Below are 25,427 nucleotides of genomic sequence, written 5' to 3'. Positions count from 1 at the left end.
AATAAAATAATGAATAATATGATTGAAAATTACCACTTTTAAACTGAAAACGAGACTTCTATATAAAATTTATCTTTACTAAAAATAAACATTAGTTGATATTGATTAGTTCCACCGTACCAAAGTTAATGAGACAACAGTCAAAGACAATGTTTACAATTTGTTATAAGTGTTCCATTTCAACAATGGTAGATAAAAAATTAAACAAAAGCGCGATTAGGAGTACTTCAACCCCAATTTAGAGATCTAAAAGTTTAAAATAAAATATGTGTCTATCGAATAAAAATGTACGAACCGTAATCAAGATATTTCAGATATTTATAATGATTACATGTCAAGTAGCCAGTGCCTTTGCACTTTGTTCCCTCCGTATAGTGATAATAGCTCGTGGCCAAAGGTTTAGGATTTTTTTTTGGTTAGTGATTACAAATTATTCCGACAAATTACGCAGGAAACCCGTAAATTATTGTAAGGAAATTCTCATTAAAAACAATTATTAACAAAAAATATTGATACCGTATTTTCTACCAGATATTCCGGTTTAATTAGAAAAAAAAAATAGATGACGCCATCTAGTATTTCATACAAGTATTACCTATAACTCGATTAGATAACAGAATCATTAGTTATTTAGTTCAATAATTTAAATACATTTATTTAACAATTACCATGATGTTAATCTACCTTTTTAAATTTTAAACATTACTTTAAGAGCAATTTAAGAGTCTATTACGCTGAACTGTTCGGGTCGCTCTCAGGGGTCGGGTAAAGCGGGTGTGTGGCTGAAGGAAATACTTATTATATTTCAGAAATCTGAAATCTTAAATTTTTGAACAGCAGAAAAATGGCCTTGGCTTGGAAATGGCGATCGATGACATTCCTCATATAATTTTACATGTAAAATTACAGGGATCTTCATTTCATAGCCATCGCTGACGCCGTTTTCATTCGATCATACGGTATGTTCTCTACAAGTTTTTTTTTAACTTAATTACAACGCCATCTAGTTTTTATATATATACGTATAATCTTATTATCTCTTTATATATTAGATATTTATGAAAGATTACAATAGATTTAAATTTTATCAATACGATACAAATACACTTAAATTTTAACCAAAATTAATTTATTCCCTTAATAATGAAAACACAAGTAACAATAGAAATTAGAACGTGGAATTGATTTAAACAATTAATAATTATTTAAGCTATATCATTTTTTAATAAATTTGGTGTGTGCATCTGAAAACTTTCTCACTTGAAACAACTTTATCTAAACGAAATGTGAGCGAGACTAATCAATCCAATCCATCACGAATATCTTGATGGCTGAAAGCTAAAGGTTAGAAATATTTCACTTCTTTATCGGAGTTGTAGATAATTGTTTACCACGCTTAGTACAGACGCTGAGAAGCTCGCAGGATACACAAAAAATATAGGTAAAATTTTTATCTCATTCAGTAATATGTCATTGTCTAGGCGACATACAGAGGCTAATAATTTATATAATGGATTAAAAAACAATTAAACAAAGCTATTTTATCGAAAATATCCAAATTTAAACTAGAAAGGCACGCCAGGGAGCAAGGGGGGAGTGTTACATTTAAAATAAATAACTTAAACCACACTCAGAAATCCCTAAGAAAAACACAATTATTGCAACCTATACTAAAAAGTTAAAATATCATATTAGGATTTTTAAGAATTATCTTAATCAAAATTTAAATAAACCACCAAAAAAAATAAATTATGTTTATGCCATGAGTGCCTGAGAAAAATAATATTTATAACAAAAACTAGCAAATAAATCTAAGAAAATAAAATTAATAAAAACATTACTTACAATGAATATGATTGAGGATTAGGTTCACTAATTCAAAATTAAAAAAAAACTTAAGAACAAAAGTAGTTTCAATAAACGTTTAGCTACCTCCAAAATGTACCAACACCGTATGAAGACGCTACTTATCTACCTCATAATCATCTCACACTCGTATTCATTAGTAACAAGATAGAAAGCATCTTATCTATTTTTAGATAATCGTGGACTATGAGTTTACGGCTCATCAGTTATCATTACAATAATTAATAAATTTAATTATTTTTTAACATAAAAAAGTAGAATAAATATATCTGGAGGTGTCGCGTCGCGTCGCTGTCTTAACATCAGACGACATAATACCAAATAATACCATATGACCGAAAAAAAACGGCGTCAAAGACGGCTGGGGATGACAATTGATGATAATTTTGACAAGGTCCAGCTCTAGACGTCATTTGCTTAACCCGTATTCTTCTTTATTTTTCAATGATGTAGTTTAAAATAGGAGAAAAAATAATTTTTTGGAAATAAATTTGTGTCGGGAAACGTTCTATTCTTTTTTAATCTTCATACATTTAGTGTTAATTTTTGGAAGTTTTATATCAATTTTTAGTAAATGATATCTAGGGCTTGACCTCGCCAAAATTATTATCGATTGTCATTCCCCAGCCGTCTTTGACGCCGTTTTTTTTATCATACGGTAAATGTCTTGTAGAATACACCCCTATATTAACTAATTTAATTCCATAATTGTATTTGTATCTAGTCTCGAATTTTATAAACGGATGTGTCTCTTTAATAATACAATTGGACACCCTACTATAAACATATGTCTTAACAGACAAAATCCATATAAAGGGCATACAAGTAAACTCCAACACAGATCTTTGAAATAATAAATTCTACATTTAAAAAATCAACAAACTGCATTTGAATACATTAGTATCCTTGTAAATACATACACATTTAAGGAAAAAATTAATTCAATTTTAAAACTAATGTTCTGGACTTTGGAAGGTCAAAATTGAAGGCAATTGACATTGAAAATCCAATTTTACAAAATACGATATTAAAAAACAAATAGAGGCACTCAACTAAATATATGTATTCTCGTATTTTTGTTTTTTGTGACCCCAATTTCGCAATTTGATATAGTTGTTTGGTTGGTTATAGGCCAGTAAAAGTCTTCGGAGTACTTATTTTTGTATTTTGTCAACGTTTCGAGTAATATACAGTATGTCCCCTGTCCCCGGATTATCTTTACAAGAACAAAGACTTTTATTGAGGAAAAGGCATTTTGAGGAAAATGCATTCTTCATAAAAAAAATTTGCTTGTTCTAAAATGGTTATTCCCATACCGTTTTAGAGAAAATTAAAAAAAAAACATGAAAATATGGTTGAATTTTTTTGAAAGTCCTAAAAATCAAAAAGCCTTTCTGTGGGAATATAATTTCGATTTCATTCTTTAATAAATGGATATGTAGGTATACTCTTCATAAGAAGTCTAAAATTTAATTTTAATAAAATTATTATACGTAATTAAAAAAGATATAAATAAAAGAATAAAATGGAAAAATATTTCTTGCAGTATTTAGGTATAATTTTATTATAAAAGAACAAAGTAATAAAGTATAGCAAAGTTAACAAAAGTAAATAGAAAGATATAAGTACATGGGTATTAAAAAATATTAAAGAATTAAAAAACAGAGACGCGTGTCTAAATACATATTTTACTAATTTTGTCATAACTTATTACAAAATTAGGTCCCGACCCAGTGTCGTGTATCATCAAACTAATTTGGCGAAAAAAAACTTTGACCATTTACTTAATTTTTGAATAAAATGTAGGCTGTTAGCTAATAAAATGTGATACTCCAGGGTCAACAACATGAGGAGAAAACGTATATATCTACATTTAAAGAGTTATTATTAGTCACTAATTTTAAACTAAAAAATACTTAAATTAGCTAAAGCATTTAACACAAAAATCGTCTATATCTGCCAAGAAATGCACATAAAAGTAATAGATGCATTAACATTAAAGTATGGTATAGTTTTATGTGCGTTCAGGTTTCAGGCATCACATTATATTTTTAGAAAATACTAAATACATTGAAATTAAATAGGGGCTTTTAATTTATATCTAAAATTATCAGTTCAGTAATATTAGGATCGCATATACTGGTTACATAAGCTACAAAATTAAATTCAAAAGCAAGATACAAAAAAATAGAATTTAAAAAGTTAAAGAACTTGTAAACAAAATCAACATGCGTAGTAAATTAAATTATATAAAACATAACCTATAAAGTATAAACCCATATAAACCTCTTTAATTTAAAAAAGACAACAAAAGGAAACATTATTATTCTTACCCATAGCACCAAAAAAACGAACAGTTTAACAAAATTCGGAAAACTTTAAACTAAATAAATTATTTTAGGTCATTGTGAGACAACATCTATTTTAATGCAAAAAAGGTTTATAATGAATTAACTTGAACTCACCAGAATATAACAGAATATCTCTTTTTAGACGATAGTTCGTATTTTCTAATTAATTAATATCAAATCACTCGCGATCAAAATTGGTTTAACTCAAATTTGCGAATAGAAACAGTTATTTATAAATTAGCAATACACTTTCAACTTGACGTGTTGTTTAAAACTGACAACTTTGATATTATAAAAAAAATCAGTTCGCTCGGACTACTATGTGCTTACCTTTATTTACAATTGAAAAATCAGGTGGTAACGCAAGGTGGTAACGTTTGTTACTTTTCGTCCGGAGTGTTTTTTCATAAGCCAGACGTTCAATGTTTACCAACCTTCCACTAAAAAAGCAATATTCCAATTGGTGGAAATTGTGGTCTGATTCTACGTCATAATATACAAAACTTAAATCGATAATTTGCTCACAAAACCCATCTCCCCAATTTTTATATGAAATGAACGGGAATCAGTATACCCTATAGCCCTATAGTATACCCAAAAATGAACCATTTCATATATAATTATAAAATAAATTAAAGTATATATCCCTTATTTATATTAAATACATAGAACAAGGGGTTCAAGGATTATATTTTTATTTGTAGTAGGCCTAATTTACTATCTGAGGTTTCTTAGGTACTCTATTGCGTATAATTTGGATTCTTAGGGTAGTATTTTTTTCTAACGCCAAATCATATATAATTCGAATCATATAAAAATTCCTAAAAAGATATGTGATGGAGATTTCATTTTCATAAACCATGTTCTTAATATATTAAGTTGGATGGCTTCGGCGGTTAAAGCCAAGATTTGTTTTTTGTTTAAGCCAAATGAATTAAAAGAGTTTGGTTAAGTTTCGCTTTCTTCGTTGATATTTGTGTTGATGTGTTAAAATTTTCGAAGAATTTCTTTTTCTTTTCATAATTCAACATGATCCAAGGAAATGACGATGTTATCGAAAATGTTAACGACCAAGATACAGCAATTTTCAAAAGTTCTATTAAATATTTATACAATTTAACAGAAAACGGCAATCTTGACGTCGACGCTCTAAAATCGTTATATAGGTAAAATATAATTTGCATAAGTTATAACTTTATATTAATTAGTCTGTTTATTACTCTAGAACCAAATGTAAGCTAATGGAACTTCGAAGACATATTGTTGTACATAATGCTAAAAGCTTAGAAAGGTGCGAACGATGCTTTTTAGAACCACATAAATATAACACAAAGTATGAAATACAGCCCATTAAAATCGGGAGATTTGCAAAAAAAGTTATTGCGAAAGTAAACAGTAACAAAGTACTGACAAAGTACCAAAATTTGTATTACAAAAAGTTGTGTTCACAATTTCCAAATGGTTTTGACAATCACAATAAATTGGTTTGTAGTATAAGGCCACTAGAGAGTAAAAGATAAATGTTTACTTTTAGGTAAAGGTTTGTGGTCACTGTGAGAAAAAGTCAACACTTTGGATGAAGAAACCGAAAATAGTAAATACATTTGTGTTTACAAATACACTCGAAAATCTAGTTGGTCAGAAGAAAAAAAAGAAACAGAAAAAGAAAAAAAGAAGGGATCAACTTGAACTAGCTTCACTTAAATTAAAAAATGACCGTGAAAGTTCCAAAGTTTATGTGGAAGCTCCAAAGAATAATGAGGATCCCAATAGAGCGCTTGAAGAGGAAAATGAACCAACCCATTCTTCAGATAGAAATAGTATGGTTGATAGTAATCCTTTGAGGATTTTTGCAACATCAGATATTGTGCCTGAAACAACATCAAAAAAGAAACGAATGAAATTATCGAAGAAGGAGGGAAAAATTATCAAAAAAGTAAAACCTGTGCCATTATCTAAAGCTGAGGTAGAAGTGAAGAAAAAGAGATTAGCAGCCTTGAGTGAAATGTTAAAGGATGCTGGCCAGAGCAAAAAGGGACCTCCAAAACTTAACATCTTTTTACAAAGCCTTAATAAATAAGAGAAAATTCAGGGAAAGTTTTTACTTTATTTTAACTATGAAAATTGGAAGGATATTAGTTAAATAATACAAACATTTTATATTTTAAATATTGCTGGTAGTTATTAAATATTGCACTCCTCTGTACTCTTTTAGGTACTTCATAACTTTCTATCATTTCCTAATCAATACATAGGAATCTTGTCCATCAGTACATAGATATGCTGCTTCTTTCTCAATCTGAGGCATATATTTGTTTCATTCCAAAGGTATTTGTTCCATAACAATCTAAAAATGTAAATTACCTATTTGTATAGATGATCTAATTAATTTTTAATATGAAAAGTTACAAAACAAAATATTATAAAACAACACTACATGAAAAAATACTTAGTGGGCATTGTTATTAAACCCGTATATTAATATGTCTCTCTTTGACATACCTTAACACACATATCCCAATATTGTTTGTCATCACACCAAGGTCCTCTTTCCGGCAATTCTTTTCCTCTTCTTCTGAACTCCTGATACACTTCATTCAAATCCAGAATTAAGATTGGATCCAACTTGTGTTTTCCAATGAGGCCCACTAAGTATTCCACATAGTGTTGCCTATCACACACAAACAAAAAGGAAATGGTTAGTTAGAATGTTGGAAGTTAATGGTGTGGTTTAAAGGGTATCGAAAGGTATTATTTTGTCTATCCAGGCAAAAGTTAATTACAAATAACAAACAAAAATGACAACACGCACAAAAAAGAATTATTCTAGCCTTTAAACCACGCCACTTAAATACCTGCTTAAGTCTAAACTTGTACATTCTCTTAGGGGTGCCATACGCGTTTGGGGGCAATTTTTTAGAGGCGCGTCTAACAAGTGTTTCTAAGTCATCCTCCTGCAGAATTTCTAATGTTTCGATTTTGTTTCTTCTTATAAGAAAACATAAATATTCTATGTAATGCATTCTGTAAAAATTTGAGATGTTCTAACATGGATAAAAGTTTGTAGTCGCGATATTAAAAAATATATTTATACAGGATTCTGTGCCACGGTATCTTCTATAGATTCTATAATAAAGAACTATGGATTTTGTTTAAGTGCAGCCATAAACTGTGTTCTGTTGTGTACTTCAAGAAAATATATCCATTTGTAAAAGGTGTCTAAAAGTGAGTGGGCAAAGGTGATTTTTTTTAGATGGAATGCCCCTGTATATTATTGGTTTTTGGCCACTTGACTCAATCCTAGGTTATTATACAGCATTGTACTCTTAAATTGTACAGGGTGTTTAAAATTTAATGCCAACATTTTTAAAATATATTATTTTTTTTTAATTCTGTACATAACTTTTCTTTTACATTGCAGAATTAAAAAAGAAACGTTTTTTGTATTTAAAGTGTTTCGAAACTTTTAGTGGTTTTGCTGATATACAGGGTGCCTCAATATATTCCGTAGACATAGAACTACTGCGTATTTTTGGAATCAAAATAAGTTCATTGACACCATTTGCCGTTTATAAAAGTGCTTCGTTTGTCCGCTAGAGAGCATCAAACTTTAAAAAAATAACATTTTTAAGATATTTTAAGAACCAGATTTAGGGTACCAGTGACACTTTTAAAACAACCTATACAAATGAACATATTTACTTGAACTATGTCCTAGTACAACGAAAAACGAAACACCTATAAAACGAAATGTCTAAATTCTTTATTATAGGGCCTCGAGATATCCGACGCACTGTTGCAGTACCCTGTAAAAATAACTTTAAAAAAGAATACTAAAATTGTTGATGAAAATGGTAATATATTTAATTTTGTTCAGTTAATTTAAATTTTCTATTACACTTACCTGCACAACCCTGCTTGACCCTGTAATACGTCGTTATTACAAACTGTATCTATTAGGCCTGTTGGAGCTTCTTTCTGCAATGGTACTGGACATTTTAGTACTGCACTAGCATTATCTTCTTTTTCTGACGGGAGGACTGTATCAAATGTTATTTTGTTATCCTAAAATAATCTGTTCTTATAAACATGTAATATGAGAAAGGAATTCCTAAACATGCCTTCAAAAGTTTCTGTAAATCATGTGGTTCTTTATCTCTTAGATAGAATAGACAGTTTCTAGGATGGTGCGCGTGTAGTCCCAATTTGGCACAATACTGGCTCATTCCACATTTTGCACCCATCATAAATGGTTTGCCACAGCCATAACAAAATTCATGTTTGCATTGAATACATGTAAAATGCATACAACCTCCTTTTGCCAAAGAATACCTAAATTAAATAGCAGTTAGTTTCTCTGAAGTACTTTATTTAAAAATAAATAAATACACTGTCTGTGAAAAATTGATGCAGATTTTTTGTGGTCAGTGTTACCTACATTTTGTTGTAGTTAATAAATTATTTATTAAGTACCTGAACTTGCATTTTGGACAATCAATACCATTTTCAGCCAGATGCTTAGCAACAGCTGTAGCTTGATTTTCAGGATCATTCGCGTCTTTCCATTCAGCAAACTTTTCGCAAGTGATGCCCTCATGCTGCTTTTCCCACTATAAATTTGTATATTTACATTTATATTTTGTTTTTAATATAAATACTTATATATTAAATTAATTTGATACTCACTGGTCTCCTACAGCTCGCACAAGTAACTGATTTGCAATCTGGACAGAGCAGTCTTTTTTGTTTTGGATGAGCTATAAATCCAGAGGAACACTACAAAAATCAATATATAAATTAGATTTTTTCTGTCATTTTGAGTTTGTGCAAATCACCTGCGCGCACCATTTAAAATTGGGATCTTGCATTAGTGTTCTATCTCGCAATTTTTGCTGAAATAATTCGTGCACTGGGGGATCCAAGATTCCTTTTAGTAAAATGTCCAGATGCGCAAAATAATCGGAGATATCATCTTCTGACGCAGAACTGTTATAACTAAAGAAAGACATGTTTTATAAAAAAGCGAATTTACTACAAAATGGACGCTACCTTAGTTCTGGAGCCTTACAAAACGGACAGTTACAATCCATAATACTTCTGTCTGTAATTTGTACAGTAAAGTAGTTTTTCGCACAATCTTGACAGCAACGATGGGTACACTTCAACATAGATACAATCTAAAAGCAAACGCCACATTTCAGTATTTTTAAAGATATATCTATGAATTTTCCTACATTATTTACAGGATATTTCCCGGCGCACAGTTCACAGTCCTGCTGTAAAAAAGATATGGCAGTGTCTAGAGTATTGCAGTCACGAGCCGCCTCCAAAGCTTCTTCAGCGGAGAATTTTAGAGACATCAAACTGACTGCTAACTCCGCTTGCTGGTAGTTCTGGACTTGTCCTTCTGCTAAAAATCTTCTTGCCTGTCTCTAAAGTTAAAGGACGACATCAAGGAAATATCAATTACTTAAGGAACACTACTTTAACACTATTATTGATAACGTGAACTTTTGTATATTGAAACAGTATTATTAGATCTTCATTATCTGTATTTTTTTTTAATGTTAAGGATAGTTTTCACTAATAGATTTTTATGAAAGAAGAGGTATTACATTTAAACCAAATATTACTTTATAGATTACTTTATTAGGTAATAATACAAAAAGGCCAACAAGCAACCAATCCGGAGTTCCATCCCAACTAGAATTGCTTATGAACATGAAGAATACGATTATGAAATCTATCTTCGGAGGGTTAAGACTTGGAGAGAAAATTCAGGGATCTTCGAGACGAATATCTCGAAAACTGCTATCTCTATGTAAAAAATGACCAAGACCATTTTTGTAGGTAATTTCCTAGCTTTCATTTTTTGTTCCAAGAAAAATTTTTATAAATTGCAACTGCGAAAAACTCATTTTCGGCTATTTTTTCGGCCAAAGCTGGGCGAGCACGTTGTTACAAATTTTTCCCTTAAAACTACTTCCCAAAAGGTAGGACTAGTACTAATTACAGTTAATTTTAAAGGTTATTTTCAATTTCCAAATTAACTTCATTATTTTCTAGTTTTATGGTAGCAAAACAACAAAACTCCTTAAATATTAGCATGTCATTAAGAAACACCCTGTATAAAAAGATAAAAAGTCATTTGTTGATAATGAAAAACTAAGAAACTGTTCCACTTTGCATGATATAATGAACATTTATGTATGACGAAACGCCAAACTAAATTCCAAAGCATCATTCTTACCTCCATAACTTCAATTTCAGTGGGCTCTTTTTTCTCCACTTTAAACTCATTCCCCTCAGAACCGTCATTGCCCAACTCATCATCTATATAACTTCCATCTCGTTCTTCAATGCTGCTTTCAGTTTCGTCAACTTCTATTTCTTCCTCGGACTCATATTCTTCCGATTCGCATGTCTCTTCGATAGATTGAAAGTTCTGAGCCTTATTATCAAGATTCAAAGTCAATTGATTGACTCTGTCGCTAATTTGAGTTAGATCTATGTTGAGTTCTTGAGCTACTTTCGTTTTTTGCTCGTCAAAGTTTCTGTACTCCTCCGAATTACTATGCAGTTCTTCTTCATCTATATTCTCAAAATCGTCTTCGAAATCATCAATATCTTCATCGGTACTAGGATCTAGGAGTTCCTCAACATTGCTGTCAGATACAGAGCTTTCGCTGTCGTAATCGAGACTTTTTGTGTACGACATTTTTTTAGAACTTGTTGTAGAGTCGAAAGAACTCTTAAAAGAGTTATGAGCGATTTTTCTATTTAAAGGATTTCGAATATCGTCACTTTTGTTTGACTTAATTGAAGATTTTCTTGAGAGACTTCTCCTTTGATCGAAAGGTTTTGAAGTACTTGGTTTCTCAGTTCCAACTAATTTTGGAGATAGACTTCGGGATTGTTTAATAAAATATTTAGAAGAATCTGTTTTATTGAAAGCAGAATAACTGTTATTTCTCCCAGTACTTTCTTCAAGTGGAATCTGTTGTTTGGTTTCCTCATCAGATTTACTTCGATGTTCTTCAGATGTGGTTTCTTTTTTCTTCAGTCTTTTTGGAGGACTTGGCATTTTGATTGGAATCTTACTTCCGCTTGTGTTAGTAGGCGATTTAGGCTCTTTTGAAATCGAATTTTGTCTTGATATTACCGGAATTTTTGAAGGTCTATTTTTACCAGGCGTTATTGTAGTCTGGTTGTTTTGAGCCATTTGAATCTTAGTTGAGATAATTGGTTTAATCTCTTTTTGTTTAGTATTTAAAACGTTATCTGTGTCATTGGAAAAATTACTATCTTTTTCTTTAGGTGTCAACAACCCAATTTCTGTATCGGTTTTTGTTATTTGATTTTTTTTCGTTACATTTGTGGAAATTATATTGTTTTTATCCTTATTCTTATCACCTTCAAATACAATTTCAGGGTTTTCATCGATTGGCGAATCAGGAACTTGTCTAATTGGCATATTCTTATATTTGGTATATTTCTGACTATCGTTCTTTTTCAAAGGCTTTTTTCTGCCAAGTTTATGGCCAGCTAAGGCACCTTTTGACGACTCTAAATCGCTTTGCGTTTCCTCGTTCGTTTGATTATCATTTTTTGAATGCTCTTTTTCAGGTGCATCACTGCTAGATTCAGTAGTACTTGTGGAGTCTTGTTTCTTCAAATTACTTTTCTTATCTTTTTGTTGGAACTTCTTTCTTGATTTCCTGCGTCTTTTAGTAGAGGATTTGGACTTTAATCCTGTTGGAGGCATATTTTCTTTTGATTCCCCTTTAGAATCATTATTTTTTTCAACTATTTTGTTATCATTTTCTTTGATATTTTCAATAGAATTAATTTGATCACTTGTCTGTGTCACATTTACATTTTCATCTAATACAGAAGTAATTTGTGTTGGTTCAAACTTAGCCTCTGGTTGTCTACAATCTGTTATAGTATTTTCCAATGCAATCGCATCAATTTCTTGGATTACCACATCTTTTATAGGAGTTGGCAATTTATCCTTATCCACATTTCTTTTTTCAGATACTTTCTCATTTTTTGGAGACGGTTTAAGCTTTTTATCTTCAAAATTTTCTGGTATTTGTTGGTTTAGGATAGTTTCATCTTTTGTTATGTTTGAATTGCTCATTCCACTTTGACTATCTCCCATTTCAACAGTTTTTTGCAGATCTACTTGTACAGATGCCTTGTGATTTAAAACTGATGTCTCTTCAGATGAAATTTCTTTAATAATATCAATATTTTGTTTATCTGAATCTTCACTCTCCTGAGTTATTTTTTGTACATTATTCCGATATTCTAAATCGACTTGGGCTGGTGTTATTTGTTGAGTGTCACTTATTATAATAAAATTTTGATTTTGATCCACTTCACATTGGTTTTTATTGGGATTCGAGATCTTACTAATATTTTCTTGATTCTCAAGAGTTGTTTGACTAGTTTCATTACTTTCTTTAATAATACAATCTTCATTAACTTCTTCTAGAATATTTATTTTATCATTTTCAGTTGTGATACTTATATCCTGTCCTTCTGATTCTTGAATAATCACTTCTTGTTTGTTTTCTTCAATACTGTTATCAATATTATTTTTTTGACTGATACTGGATTCATTATTATTCTTAATTGTTGGTTCAGACTTACTATTGTCTATTTTATGTCCTATATCTAAAGGACTATTTGATTCAACTTGTTTGTTATCATTCTCAGTTTCTTTTTTACTTGTCATCAAAACAATTTGAGCAGTGCTTTCTTTTACCTCGTCTTTATCCTGAGTAGTTGGTTGTCTATCTTCGTCTTCTATTTGGATGGCTTTTGAAAGTGAATCACCTTTATTTTTATTTGATCCAACTATCTGAATATTCAGTGTACTAACACTAATTTTTCTATCAGGCTTCTTCTGAGATGTTGAAGGTTGAGAGATATTTTTAGGAGAGATTCCTTTTTCTTCGCGTTCATCTTTGTTTGATGTTTTATCTTCATTTGCATTATTTTTATTATTGTTCAAATTTATTAGCTCGTTGTTAAGATCTTCTATGGCATCTGCAAACTGTTCATCTCCTAAGTTTTCTTCGTTAGAACTAGAAGAACTAGATTCGGGACCTTCATTTTTCTGTATGTTTCCAAAATCAAAATTTACTGAATCCACTACTTGAATGACGGTGCTACTTTTCTCAACGTATATTTTTGGAGTTTGGGGTGTTTGAGGCTCTACTATTACCGGAGTCACCGGATCATCTTTAAGGGCGGTTACATTTTCAAGGTTTGATTTCGTTATATTCGAAGAGTTTTGCAAAGGTTTAGCTTGATTAGTGTTCGTCGGCGATCGGTTTAGGGTTAGCGGTTCTTTAGCGTTTAGTTCATCGTTTAGGTTGTTAATATCTTGAATTTTTTTTAAAATCTCCGTTTCTAAAGCATCTAAATCGTCAAGGTTGCTATTTCTACTTCTACTTAAATCTTCTACGTCATCTAAACGGTTATTGGTTTGTCGGGCTTTTTTTAAATCCTGGGGGGACGAGGTGGTGTGATGCACGTTTCGAGGGGAAGACTTTTCCGAGTTATTGCTAGATTTAATTGATGCGTCACTTACCGCTTCTGCTTCTATTTTCAATTGTTTTTCCTCGTCACTTAACACATCTGAGGAGTTAAAATATAAAATATTTATTCGTTTTTGGGCAGTAGAAGGACATTGAAATATTACTTACCTTCCCCCCTGAACCTTTGCAGCGTAGCCCCCTCGTTACCTGCCTCGTTTTCCACACCGGTAGGCGGTCCCCAAATCCTCATTAGGAATGGTTTTATTTGAGTCCTATTTAGTTCGCTGTATGCAGCCTCTAAATCACCATGATTTGTTGTAAGTACCGTCACGATATCCTCTCTAGAATAGTCGCCACGGCTAGCCAGTTCTGCGTACTTTAAAATAAATAGAATATTTAGATACTTACTAGAAAGGTTATTATTTAAGGATCTCTTATTTTACAACTGGTTATTTATAAGTAACAGTTTGCATCGTTTGTTGCCTTTATAAAAAATAACAGTTACGAAAATAACAGTTTGCATCGTTTTTTTTTTGCTTTTTAGAAAGTAACAGTTGCGGAAATAACAGTGCGCTTAAAAATAACAGATATGAAACAATAACATATTCGCAACAGTTCTTTAAAGATAACAGTCGTTTAGTATTTTAGCGCTAGTATCGATAGCATACGATGTGAAGTCAGAATCGTGGTTATTTTATCAGGCAATATATTATTTTAAAACTTTATTTTCCAGACTGAAATGAAGTATATAGAGGTATGTGTTACGATACAGTATGAACTAAAAACTATTGTTAATTGTTATTAATATTTTCTGACATGTATTAATTTTTTTAGGTAAAATCAATATATGTATATCAAAAACCTGTTATTTTAAGCTAGTATTTTTAAAGAAGAATCACAATTTGTTATTTAGAAATAACTTGTTTATCCGTCTCTACTCTGGTACTCTGTAATAATACTCACTTTTCTTTGTCTTTGATCGACACATTCTTGAACGGCTGGCCATAGGTCACCCTTATGAAGTCTAAGAGCGTCTCTAGCTTCTTTCTCTGACACGGTGCCAACAATATTCATTGGTCCTTCTCTACCCATTTGGGTAGCCAGGGTTTGAACGCTAGCGATAGTTGCATCCCAGTGTTCCTTTAACCAATCTATTGGGTTCATATCCTGCGAACAAGTGACATTTCAATTATATTAGAAGACATATAATAAATTTAGTATACCTACTTTGCAATGAAGCAAAGCTGCCTGAACTTCATCAGCTGTGAACTTGAATTGCTCAGCTTCCTGAAATGCAAAGAATTGTCAGTTTTTTTTTGGTGCTTCAGAAGATGTTTTATCACTTACTCTCAGTAACTTTACTAGTTCCATGCCCTGGTTTTTATACGAATCTCTTCGTTCAAAACTGTTGTCAAAGTAGTCTGGACGCAGTGATTCGCTTCTGTGATGGTGACTTAGAGGCTCCAAACCATCCACCTGCTGAATATACAAAATTATTTTTATATAAAATTATAAATCGAAGTAGATTCAAACGAACAATTTTGAATTTTGAAAATTTTCAGATCAATAAAAGCCTAGTCCTAGAACAGTGCTTTGGGCATGTATAACTGTGAATATCTGCGAAACCGTTATATTTTTCGAAACATTTTAAATACAAAATATATAAATTTAAATTCTGTACCTAAAAGAAAAATAATATACAGGGTTCTATTTTAAGAAATATTACTCTATATTTTGAACAAAACAAGTTTAATAATAATCTAGAATGATGTATAGTAAAAAGGAAGAAATTCAAAAATGCAATAATACCGCGTCTCAATAGTAGTTCACCTCTATAACTTTTATTTTTTCAGATAATAAAACGAGATTGTGTCATTTTCTATTGAATAAAGTAGAAATATACTGAGGATACCAAGCCGTTGCCACAATTGTAGTCATTTCCGATGAAACGGGAAGTGACCCAAAACAATTGAATACGTTAATCAATCCTAATTTATGTCATATATCCTAACATACCAAACCTCTTTTTTTATCTGAAAAAAAAAAGTTATAGAGGTAGCCACTTTCGAAACGCACCCGGTATAATATACAGCGTGTTCCCTTTAAAGAAATGTACCCTCGCCCACAAATAGTTTTTGAGACACTGTACTGTACTTAACCGAAATTTCTAAGTTCATTTTCATTATTATAGGAGCTATATATGCCCGACGTACTGTTGCAGAAGGTGTATATTTGAGGTAAAGCCAATTTAGTGTTATATAAAACTGTTATTTTTTTTTTCATTTTACGTTCTTCAATTTTGATGCAAGCATGCATATTTGTTCAATTTACCAACAACATCATCACTACCACTACAACATCAACGTTTACAGATTCATAAATGCTTGTATCTCTAAATTCAATTGACTCAATACTATGTTAAGAGTTGATATTTTTGATGAACTATATCAAAAATCTTGTATAGGCACCCTGTAATATCCGTAGTCTTGATGACTAGGTCTTCGGTGGTACATTTCTGGCTTTCTTAAATCCATGAAGCTGCTATATATCTTCGGATTACCGGACTTCCGCTGTCTGTAATTATTGGGCTTATTATCGAAGTAGGCTTCTTCGTAGTCGAACGGTAAAGGACTGGGTTCTCTGCTGCCTGGCAAGCTCTAGAACATTAACATAGGTTATAAAAATATTTTATTTCTGCCAATATTATTAACCTGGGAGTCTGTAGTAAAGCTTTGACGACTGGATGATCTATGTAACGACCAGTCGGATTCTCTTTTCGAAGAATTCGTGTGCAGGGAATGTGATCTTTTTAGTTCCCTTTTCTTGCTTCCACGGCTAACAGATCTAGATCTTGGTGATCTTGGACTTTTTGACAAGGAATTTGGTGTCTCGACAAATGGCAGTTCATCATATGTCTAGAAAAATACATTAATTGTCATCTCAAATAAAGAAGATATAGTAAAGCATGACTTGAGTACAAAAACAAAACTTGCAGTGTACCGAGCAATCATAATCCCCACCATCTTGTATGGAAACGAAACAAGTTACAACAGAGACACCTTAGACAACTGTTAATAATCAAATGGTACCACCTTGTCTCAAACGTATCAGTCCTTGAAACAGCTAGCTGCGAGAGCGCTGAAGTCGTGATTACTAAATCGCGCTTAAGATGGACCGGTCACGTATGCAAGATGCGAGAAAACCGTCCACCAAAATCTCTTCTTTACGGTAATCTTGTAGACGGTAAGAGGAAACCGGGTGGACAACGCTAAAGGTACAAGGATATTTTCCATGAAAACTTAAAGGGGAGAAGCATGCAGAATCAGTAGGAGGAAGCAGCGCACAATAGGACGCAATAGAGAAGAATTGTAAACTCAGTTAACAACGACAACCAAAAAGTAAAGAGGCAACAAAGTCCAGAGTGCGGAAGAGAGATAACATCACGTATCGGGCTTTTCAGTCACAGAAAAGCTCATGAAAGAAAGCGTCTTGCATAACCATCTTCTAATATGTGTCAAATACTCGTCAACTCGTCAGCGAATAATGGCAGTAGTAGTATATGGACACAATTTGGTTTGTACATTTTATCTGCAAAGCTTTGTTGACACAAGCAAATCGTACAAAAAGTCCTTGCGTTTGGACTACTCTAAATGAGGATCTAAGTGTTTGAATCAAGGTTTGGTAGTAGAAAATCTGATTAAGTCTTTTACGGACGCGTTGTTTATTCTATCTTTCTAAAGTTTAGTTCTGATAGTCACTAAATGTTATAACTGCTTCGAGTTGTTTGCGATTTTTTAGCAATTAATTGCTAGTAAAATCTATATTACTTACCTGTGTTGACATATTTTGAGGCGGCGGCGAAGTTCCAGTACTAGTAGTACTCATTTTTTTTTCCTGCACGTTATCTTGAAATTGTTCTGAAATTTCTTTAGGAGACGGAGGAGTCCCGCAAGCTGTAGACGTTTTTGAATTGTTTTTGACGACTTCCTCTATTTCATGATTATCACGAGAAAGTGAATTATTTTCTGTAATATCAGCTCCCAGCTCCCCTATAACCAGATAAACAATTTTGGATCTATGCATCATCGCGAAGAAACACTAAAAGCACACTAAACGAACATACACACACTAACGGGATTAGTAAAGCGACTAGTCACAAAACACTACACTAACAGAGCAACACAACATCAATATTTAGGAACTGTCTTATTTGTTTTTGTAAAAGGAGGCGCTAAATTTAGTCCCAGGCCAAAAACTGATCTTTCTTATGGTCCTACCTTTTGGTTTGGGTTCTGGACTTTTTTTCTCTTCCCCCGAGCTGCTGACGTTTAGCTTTTCCAGTTTGTTCTGGGCCGATTCGGTCTCGCTGTGATCTCGACTGTAATCATCTGAGCTCACGTTTTGCCCTACCCGTTCCTTATCTTTCGACTCTTTTTGTTTGGGTTGAAGACTGGCCATGGTCCGACCTACTGGAGGTTTTTTGGAAACGGGGCTTTGAGGGGAAGGATTCTTTACAATTTTGACCTTGCTGGTAGGCGTTTTGCAGCACACGAGGCACACGCGCGTTCCTGGTTCGTTTACAAAAGTACAATGCTCACAGGACCATGATGAAGTGGGCAGTTGCGAAACGGTATCCACCTCAGAAACTTCATCTTCTTCGTCGAGCTCCAGAGGATCTTTGGGACTGTCCGATTGTTCATCGTCGCTTTCTTCGCTGGATGATTCTTGTACGCTCACTCTACTTCTACCTACTGAGGTACGTTCGAGTCTGTCGCTGGCTTTGCTACTTGAATTTTTGCGTAGGGTTTCCTTGGGCATGGAAACGGTGTCTCTTAAGGGTCTCTCCCGGACATAATATCGTCCCAGAGACCGTCGTTCGCTCCTATTATCAGAATGACTAAAAACAGATCGTCGATCTTCAATATCCGACTCTTCTGATGTTTCATCGCGATATTTTCTGCGGGACTTTTTGCTCATGTTCGATTTTCTGGATTTCACGCTGTGGGTTGGAGAAGCGGGACGGGAATGTGAACACGATCTAAAAAATAAAATTTGGATTGGAATTTTTGATTTTACAACAGACAGTGAGATTATACAATTCATCCACATTAATATACGAAAAATCTCTGGGCATAACCTCCGCCAAACATTTCAGACTCTTACCTGCCTTTAGAAATATCGTTTAAACAGAGAATGAGACTAGTGGAAGACACGAGTACATCCCCCGCATGGAAAGTTAACAAAGTATATGGAGCAGTCCAGCTGGATTTTGGGGCTAGGTTACATTTTTTTAATAAAAATATGCTGGACATAGCGGACCTTGTAGTTTGTAGATTGTATGAGTATATATTGTCCGTTCTTCTTGCCAGGTGTCCTGCCCATTGCCATTTGAGGGATTTGACTCTGTGGATGACATCTATTACCTGGATCTTTTGTCGTATCCACTCTATTCTTTTACGGTCTCTCTTGGTTACTCCCAGCATATTTTGTTCCATTGAGCGTTGTGCGATCTGCAGTTTCCTTATGATATCTGTTTTAAGTGACCAGGTTTCGCATGTATAGGTCATGACTGGTACTAAATATTGGTCGAAAGTTTTCTTCTTTAGATAAGTGGCATTCTGGATTTCAGCATGATTGAGTTTCTTCCATAAGTACTCCATGCTAAGTTAATTCTGCTTTTGAGGTAGGATTTCTAGTAGTAGAGATCCCGAGCTAATACGGAAATTACGGAGATAGCAGCATTTCGGTGGCTATTTCAGATCACTGGGAGTTAGCAGATATTATTGAGTTAAAATGGCAAATTTTCTTTAATGGGAAAAAATGTATTTGTTTTCCCTACTTATAGAGTTTTTTTTTCTCTTTCTTATGGTATAAAAAACTTATTAACGTAAAAAATGGACTTAGCAGGTTATCACGTTTCACTGACGATGATTAAAAATTGCGATTGAAATGTATAATCTCAGATAAAAATTAACAGAAGAAAATAAGTATATCTGTGCCGTACCTGGCATGTGGGGGAGGAAGACCATAAGGATACATTCCAGGTGGTGGTCCGTGCCATGTGCCCATCCACATCGGATTTCTTGGATAACCCGCTGCTGCCATATTAAGACTCATAGTACTGTTATGCGCGGGATCACAACACAACTGCTGTTGCTCCATCCAAGCATTTTGACAGCATGGTATTCCGGGGTAGTTCAGTTGTGCCATGGAATGAGCCTAACATTTGAATAGCGTTATCATTGTGACGATAATAAAATAATAATGATATTTACTTGTTGCATAGGGATGAACCCATGATGATGATGGTGGACGGGTGCATTGTTTAAATCGAAAACGGAAGTGCTGTGAGGTACACCACGATTTGGTGGTGGACAGGAGGTATTACTGAGCTTTCGAACCAACCGGCTTCCAGTTTCTGATCCAGAAACGCTTCCTGTGCGATTGCGCATTGGCCATTGATCTTTTTCCCAATCTGGATAGCCAGAATCAAGGCTTGACGGCTGTAATATAGAAATAAGAATGTTAGATACTGTGCCCAGCGAAAACAGAATATTTATGGTTATAGAGAGTAAGTCACTTAAGTGTGAATACCCAATTAAATTGGCTACAGCATTACTGTCTGCATTTATTTTCAATTATTTCTCTCTGGATTTTCAATATCAATGCGTTCTAAAATCAGTTGGAAGTTTGCATCAACATATAGCTGCTGAATTTTATTGTTTTGGTGTATAATTTGAAACAAATTGCCAAACTCTGTCACGCAAAGTATAAAATTTCTTTTTTCCTATCATAAAAAATTATATTATAGAGTGTGATCTTAAATAAGTGCAAACAATTTCAAGGCAATTTCAAGGGTAAATCTCGATAAAAAAAAACATATTTTCTCTTTACTGTTTTTTAAATAAGTCCAAAATAACTGAGTTATTCAAGTTTGAAAATTTTAAAAAATAATTTATTTTTAAAATAATTTTAGAGTCCCTGGATTTTTTCTGTAAATGATTCCCTTTTAAAGCCGCAACCATGGTAATATCAGAGATTAAAAAATTATACCGTGGGAAAATTTACGGTGAACAGGCAGTACTAAAAAGTTTTCTAAAATATACAGGGAAATTTGAAAGAAAATGCACGATTTTCAACATCTTTTTTGCGAAAAAAAACTCATAGAGTTCCTGGGGTCAAAATATACCACCCTTGAAAATATTTGCATTTATTTAAGACTCACCCTGTATAGTATGTATACGAATTTGGGTTTGGAGTTTTCACACTTAGTAACAGTTGTTTACACAGTAATCATATATCTTAGAATACAGGGTGACAATTTTAAAAGCAGCAATCGGCAATATCTTTTACACATTACGTTTATAACCTTTTTATAACTAACGGAACCAAAATAAACGTACTTTTTAATCAAACCCGCATCACCCTTTGGAGGGTATAACCCAGTGGCGTAGCTACACCCCCGTTTACCCTGCGGTCGCGGGGGCCTCTGATATAAAAAAATGGTTAAAAATTGAAATATGGTTATGATAAAAGTTGCGGGGAGCAAAAAAATTCTAGTTACGCCACTGGGGTCACCCTAACATTTTTTTTTTTTAACTAACCTACCAAATGTGGTACATCGTTAAAAAGCTCGTTGCAAAATGTTAAATGATAGGATTAGTTTTTCAGATTTCAGTGTTTAAGCAGGCAACATTTTATGACAAAACAAGTCATAAGTTCTCAAATATGCATCAGAGAAACCAATGTTTTCCCTCCAATCTCCAATATGTATTCGAGATCTTCCAGCAGGAAGATCTCTACGTCCTGCTGTAGAAATAATACTTCACCTGGTCAAATTCCGCTACAGTTGATGGTAGATTTGGTGTAGTTCCTCTCATTGCCAATTGGTGCTGCCGGTATCTCTGCTGTAGCGACGGACTAGGACTAGGGGGTTGGAATTGAGAAAAGTCATCATGAGACACTTGTGAGTTCGATCTTGACGCTAAAAAAATATATCTCTTTTATTATATATTGTAAAAGTAATAAGTTACTCAAAAATAACGTTGGTGAGTGCGATATATATATTTTTTTAAAGATGATGCGATTGTAGCATTTTTAAGTAGGTATGTATACCAAAAATTATTGTCAAAATTATCGCTGAATTTTTGTTTTAGATTGATCATGTATTCCACAAAAAAAATGAGAAATATATGTGTTTTTAATATTCTTTTTTAATTATGCCGTATGCCGTTATAGCTTTTGGTGAGCAACAATTTGCAATGGAGGTCATGTACGAATTGGCAATGTTTCATGCCCTTAATACACGGAAATACTTTGATAAAATTTCTGATAAACCAGCTACTGTAAATATTTTTCTGCTCTAAAATACACAAGTACGTTTAAAGAAAAATACAGAAGTTATTTCAACCCGCGAAAAAAAAACTCAAGCTCTCTGGGGTCGTATATTATTTATTTAAGAAACGCCCTATATAATACTTACTCGGATAACTAGGCACGCCACTGCTGCCACTAGGAGGCGTAGGGGGCAAAGGTCTATTACCTAAAGTAAGTCCTCTTCTTAAACTACTCATTTTCTCTTTAAGGCTGAACGAGTTGTCCTTTCTAGGCATTGTGAATGAGGACGCACCCTATAAAAAGGCCATGTTATCGCTCCTCGTTTAGTCAGCATATGAATAATGATAAAAAATAGAATATACAAGGTATTTCAAAAAACATGTGCCATCTCTCGTAGGAAGATTCCTCACGTAAAAATAAGATTTATTTTTTATATCGAACTAGGTCCGATTCTGCTTTGTTTCGTTGGTACAGGGTGTCAAAGTCTTCACTTTTTTTTTCGATTTATTCGAATTCGAATGAAATTTTTTGAGGGTAAAAATTAATAAATAAATTAATAAAGTGCAACACACCAGGGACGTGCATATGGGTATCAGTGGAATATTTTTTAGCAAAATTGACCGTTTAATGCTGCATTAAAGGTTGCCCTTTGATATTGTATCTATTTCGGTTTCCTTCATGAGATAAAGGCAATTTTATTAATTTACTTTAATCCCAGTCTAATACCAACCTTTCAAATAATGGCCGGTTAATTAATGTCGTTAACTAGCCAAAGTGTTAAATAAGTACTTTTTGATTCCTCATCAAAAAATATGAAAAAAAGTCCCTAACATGGGTGCAGAATCGCATAGTTACAGGATGTTAAAACTGTCTTAAAAAATAGGTCTTTTGTAATTATCTTAAATACCATTTTTTTTAATTTGCTAGAACTGATCATCAGTGTTATAAATTTTAATAAAATTTAATAACAAATTAGATTAAATAAATAATTTCTTAATTTTAAATTTATTTATTTTTAAAAGACATCAAGGGAATCAAAATCGACCGAATCACTAATTGGAAAAGCACTATAGCTGCGAAATAAAGCAGAATCGGACCTATGTTGATGCAAAAAATATTTTTACATGATGAACATGCTTTTTGAAACACCCTGTAAAGCTAGTTTCCAAAGATAATACACATACTACACTGTAACATTTAAAAATACACTCTAAAAAATAAAAAAGAAACGCTAGAAATTGTTGATACCTAATCATATATTCCCCTGAACTAGTAGGTAAGCAGTGTTTATCAAAAGTACCTGTTAAAAAGATGCCTTGAATTTAGAGACACAATTTATCATCATCTATGTCAAATCAAGCGCCAAAAATTAGTTCATGCTCAAGCATAGAAAGAATGTCTAAAAAATTTAATGACGTACATGCTGTTTCATTGGCGTAGGTGATGGACATGGGGATGGCCCGACTGATCCAGCTCTGCGATGGCGACGCGGCGGAGGCACGGGAACATGGGGGTTTTCTCCTTTGGGGGGCAGGGGTGGTCTTATGGGCTGGAATCCTTTATCTTCTATTCTCTAAAGGAATATTAAAAGTTAGTGAAAGCTACTAACATTTTTTTCAACTGTAGACGCGACTGAGATACATAATATACCAATCACTAAACATATCCAATAATAAGGATAGGGAATATTACCACTACCCATAATATAACTACTATTATAGGGGGTGAATCTTAAATAAGTGCAAATATTTTTAGGGGTAGAATATTTCGACCCTAGAAACACGCCTATTGTTTTTTCGCAATTTTTTTGGAAAATTTGTAATTTGTGGATTTTTTTTTTTAATTTTTTGTTTTAAAAAACATAATAATAACTTGATAATATGGCAGCATAGGTAATAGAATAAATCTACAAGAAAGAAAATCCAGAAAAGATCCAGTAGTGCTTCTCAAACTTTAATCGAAAAATCATTATTTTTTAAATTTCCAAAGTAAATAACTCGGTTATTTTAGACTTGGAAACGGTAAAGAGAAAATATGTTTCTTTCATTGAGATCTGCCAACCCTGAAAATATTTGCACTTATTTCACCCTGTATAACTTATTTACTGACGTTGTATAACTTCCAGGATTATAAAATAATTAATTTTTTATATTGTTTGTACTACATAATAGATTTTTTAAAAGAAAATTATATTCTATCGTCAAAAAATATTTTGAAATTACACTATAGCCCGAATTTAATAATTTTTATAGTATGGCTGAGTATGGTAAGTATCTACATATAGTATATTTAACAAAACTTTGGTTGCACATCATAATACGACCACCAGCAAACTCCATAAGACGACGCATGGTGTCATTGATGACGTGCAACCAAAGTTTTGTTAAATATCTTCTTCTTCTACATAATATAAAATGCTAATGTTTATCTGTGTCGTCTCTACTGAAGTAACGACTTGCTCTAGAAAGTTGCTTTTTTACTAAAAGATAGCCAATTGGCTCTTCTAAAAACTGTCGTCGCCGGATTTTTTGTTTTTCATTTAATTAAACAAAAAATAAAAAGTATTTTTTTTCCTGATATAGTGGCGAATGCACCAGGCTTCAACTAGTATATTATGTGGTTCACTCACAGTTCACTTAAAAAATGTTTAATTAAGATAATATATTCGTACCCTTCGTATATGAGTCTGTCTCTTTGGATGTCTATGATACATATCGTCGCATGACAAACAAAAAATTTGTTTGCATTGTTCACAGCGTACGCTAACTGTTGGCGAAGACGATCCGCATAGTTGGCAATTTTTTTCTGGTCTGGGTTTTCCTAAAATAAAATAATAAAATTAAACCTACCACCCACAGATAACATAGTAATATTAATTATTATTATTACTATGTTATCATATATAGTAACTGTTGCTATTACCCAGACCCGTCTTAGCAGTTTTTTAAATACCTTGCTCATGTTTATTTTGTAGTAACGGTGCATTTGAATATTGCCCAAATTCAATTACTTCATAATCGGGTTCCTGTGTTTGATGTTTTGCTTTTGAAGACTCTTCACGAGGTACAGGAGGTGGCGGAACACCACTGGAACCACTTTTATTCTGCAAAATAATTATTTCTACTTATTTTTCTTTTATAGTAAATATGCTAATATAAAAATTAACCAAAATTATAAATTAATACACTCAATATATCTCTGAAGAAGTTCAATGAAAAATACAGAACACAAAATAAATCTATAAATAACGTAAAAAATAATTGGCGGCCAAATTTAAAATCGAGCGTCGTCTAGGCTTTTTGAGTGAGTCATGTTGGTAGCT

The 25,427-nt window shown here is 32.8% G+C and overlaps 3 protein-coding genes across 13 annotated transcripts in view; 1 reads left to right on the top strand and 2 right to left on the bottom strand.

Moving 5' to 3' along the window:
* Positions 1-4,643, bottom strand: part of LOC115881285 (long-chain-fatty-acid--CoA ligase 3) — a 48,098-nt gene extending 43,455 nt beyond the window's left edge. Inside the window, exon 1 of one of the 5 annotated variants that reach the window (XM_030898707.1) lies at positions 4,548-4,643. The gene's annotated coding sequence lies outside the window, so the exon portion shown is untranslated. Of the gene's footprint in view, positions 1-1,845; positions 1,995-4,331; positions 4,489-4,547 lie in introns of those variants that run through there. The other 4 variants (XM_030898706.1, XM_030898710.1, XM_030898705.1 and 1 more) reach the window with 4 other exon arrangements.
* Positions 4,644-5,168: 525 nt separating this feature from the next.
* Positions 5,169-6,386, top strand: LOC115881271. Its single transcript, XM_030898689.1, has 3 exons — positions 5,169-5,383; positions 5,443-5,701; positions 5,752-6,386. Exons 1-3 carry the CDS (start codon positions 5,247-5,249, stop codon positions 6,295-6,297), a joined length of 942 nt encoding a protein of 313 aa, XP_030754549.1. The 5' UTR covers positions 5,169-5,246; the 3' UTR covers positions 6,298-6,386.
* Positions 6,305-25,427, bottom strand: part of LOC115881269 — a 32,371-nt gene continuing 13,248 nt past the window's right edge. For 2 of the 7 annotated variants that reach the window (XR_004050013.1, XR_004050012.1), the window contains 25 exons: positions 25,058-25,208; positions 24,777-24,925; positions 23,526-23,678; positions 22,251-22,398; positions 21,598-21,752; positions 20,044-20,271; positions 19,773-19,987; positions 18,046-18,806; positions 17,600-17,817; positions 16,480-16,683; positions 16,237-16,425; positions 15,116-15,247; positions 14,996-15,055; positions 14,732-14,935; positions 13,937-14,144; positions 10,468-13,868; positions 9,452-9,649; positions 9,267-9,394; positions 9,053-9,212; positions 8,904-8,993; positions 8,691-8,827; positions 8,339-8,549; positions 8,122-8,282; positions 6,720-7,241; positions 6,305-6,564 (listed from right to left, as the gene is read on the bottom strand). Coding sequence is in view for 3 of the 7 variants with exons in the window: in XM_030898684.1 (XP_030754544.1) it covers positions 6,917-7,241; positions 8,122-8,282; positions 8,339-8,549; positions 8,691-8,827; positions 8,904-8,993; positions 9,053-9,212; positions 9,267-9,394; positions 9,452-9,649; positions 10,468-13,868; positions 13,937-14,144; positions 14,732-14,935; positions 14,996-15,055; positions 15,116-15,247; positions 16,237-16,425; positions 16,480-16,683; positions 17,600-17,817; positions 18,046-18,806; positions 19,773-19,987; positions 20,044-20,271; positions 21,598-21,752; positions 22,251-22,398; positions 23,526-23,678; positions 24,777-24,925; positions 25,058-25,208 (7,986 nt within the window). In the remaining 4 variants the exon portion in view is untranslated. Of the gene's footprint in view, positions 7,242-8,121; positions 8,283-8,338; positions 8,550-8,690; positions 8,828-8,903; positions 8,994-9,052; positions 9,213-9,266; positions 9,395-9,451; positions 9,650-10,467; positions 13,869-13,936; positions 14,145-14,731; positions 14,936-14,995; positions 15,056-15,115; positions 15,248-16,236; positions 16,426-16,479; positions 16,684-17,599; positions 17,818-18,045; positions 18,807-19,772; positions 19,988-20,043; positions 20,272-21,597; positions 21,753-22,250; positions 22,399-23,525; positions 23,679-24,776; positions 24,926-25,057; positions 25,209-25,427 lie in introns of those variants that run through there. The other 5 variants (XR_004050014.1, XM_030898686.1, XM_030898685.1 and 2 more) reach the window with 5 other exon arrangements.

The sequence above is a fragment of the Sitophilus oryzae genome, unplaced genomic scaffold (assembly GCF_002938485.1).
Source record: "Sitophilus oryzae breed Bouriz unplaced genomic scaffold, Soryzae_2.0 scaffold_1711_pilon_pilon, whole genome shotgun sequence".
NCBI lineage: Eukaryota > Metazoa > Arthropoda > Insecta > Coleoptera > Curculionidae > Sitophilus > Sitophilus oryzae.
Note: the sequence above shows the minus strand (reverse complement) of the source record. Positions and strands in the feature narration are given on the sequence as shown.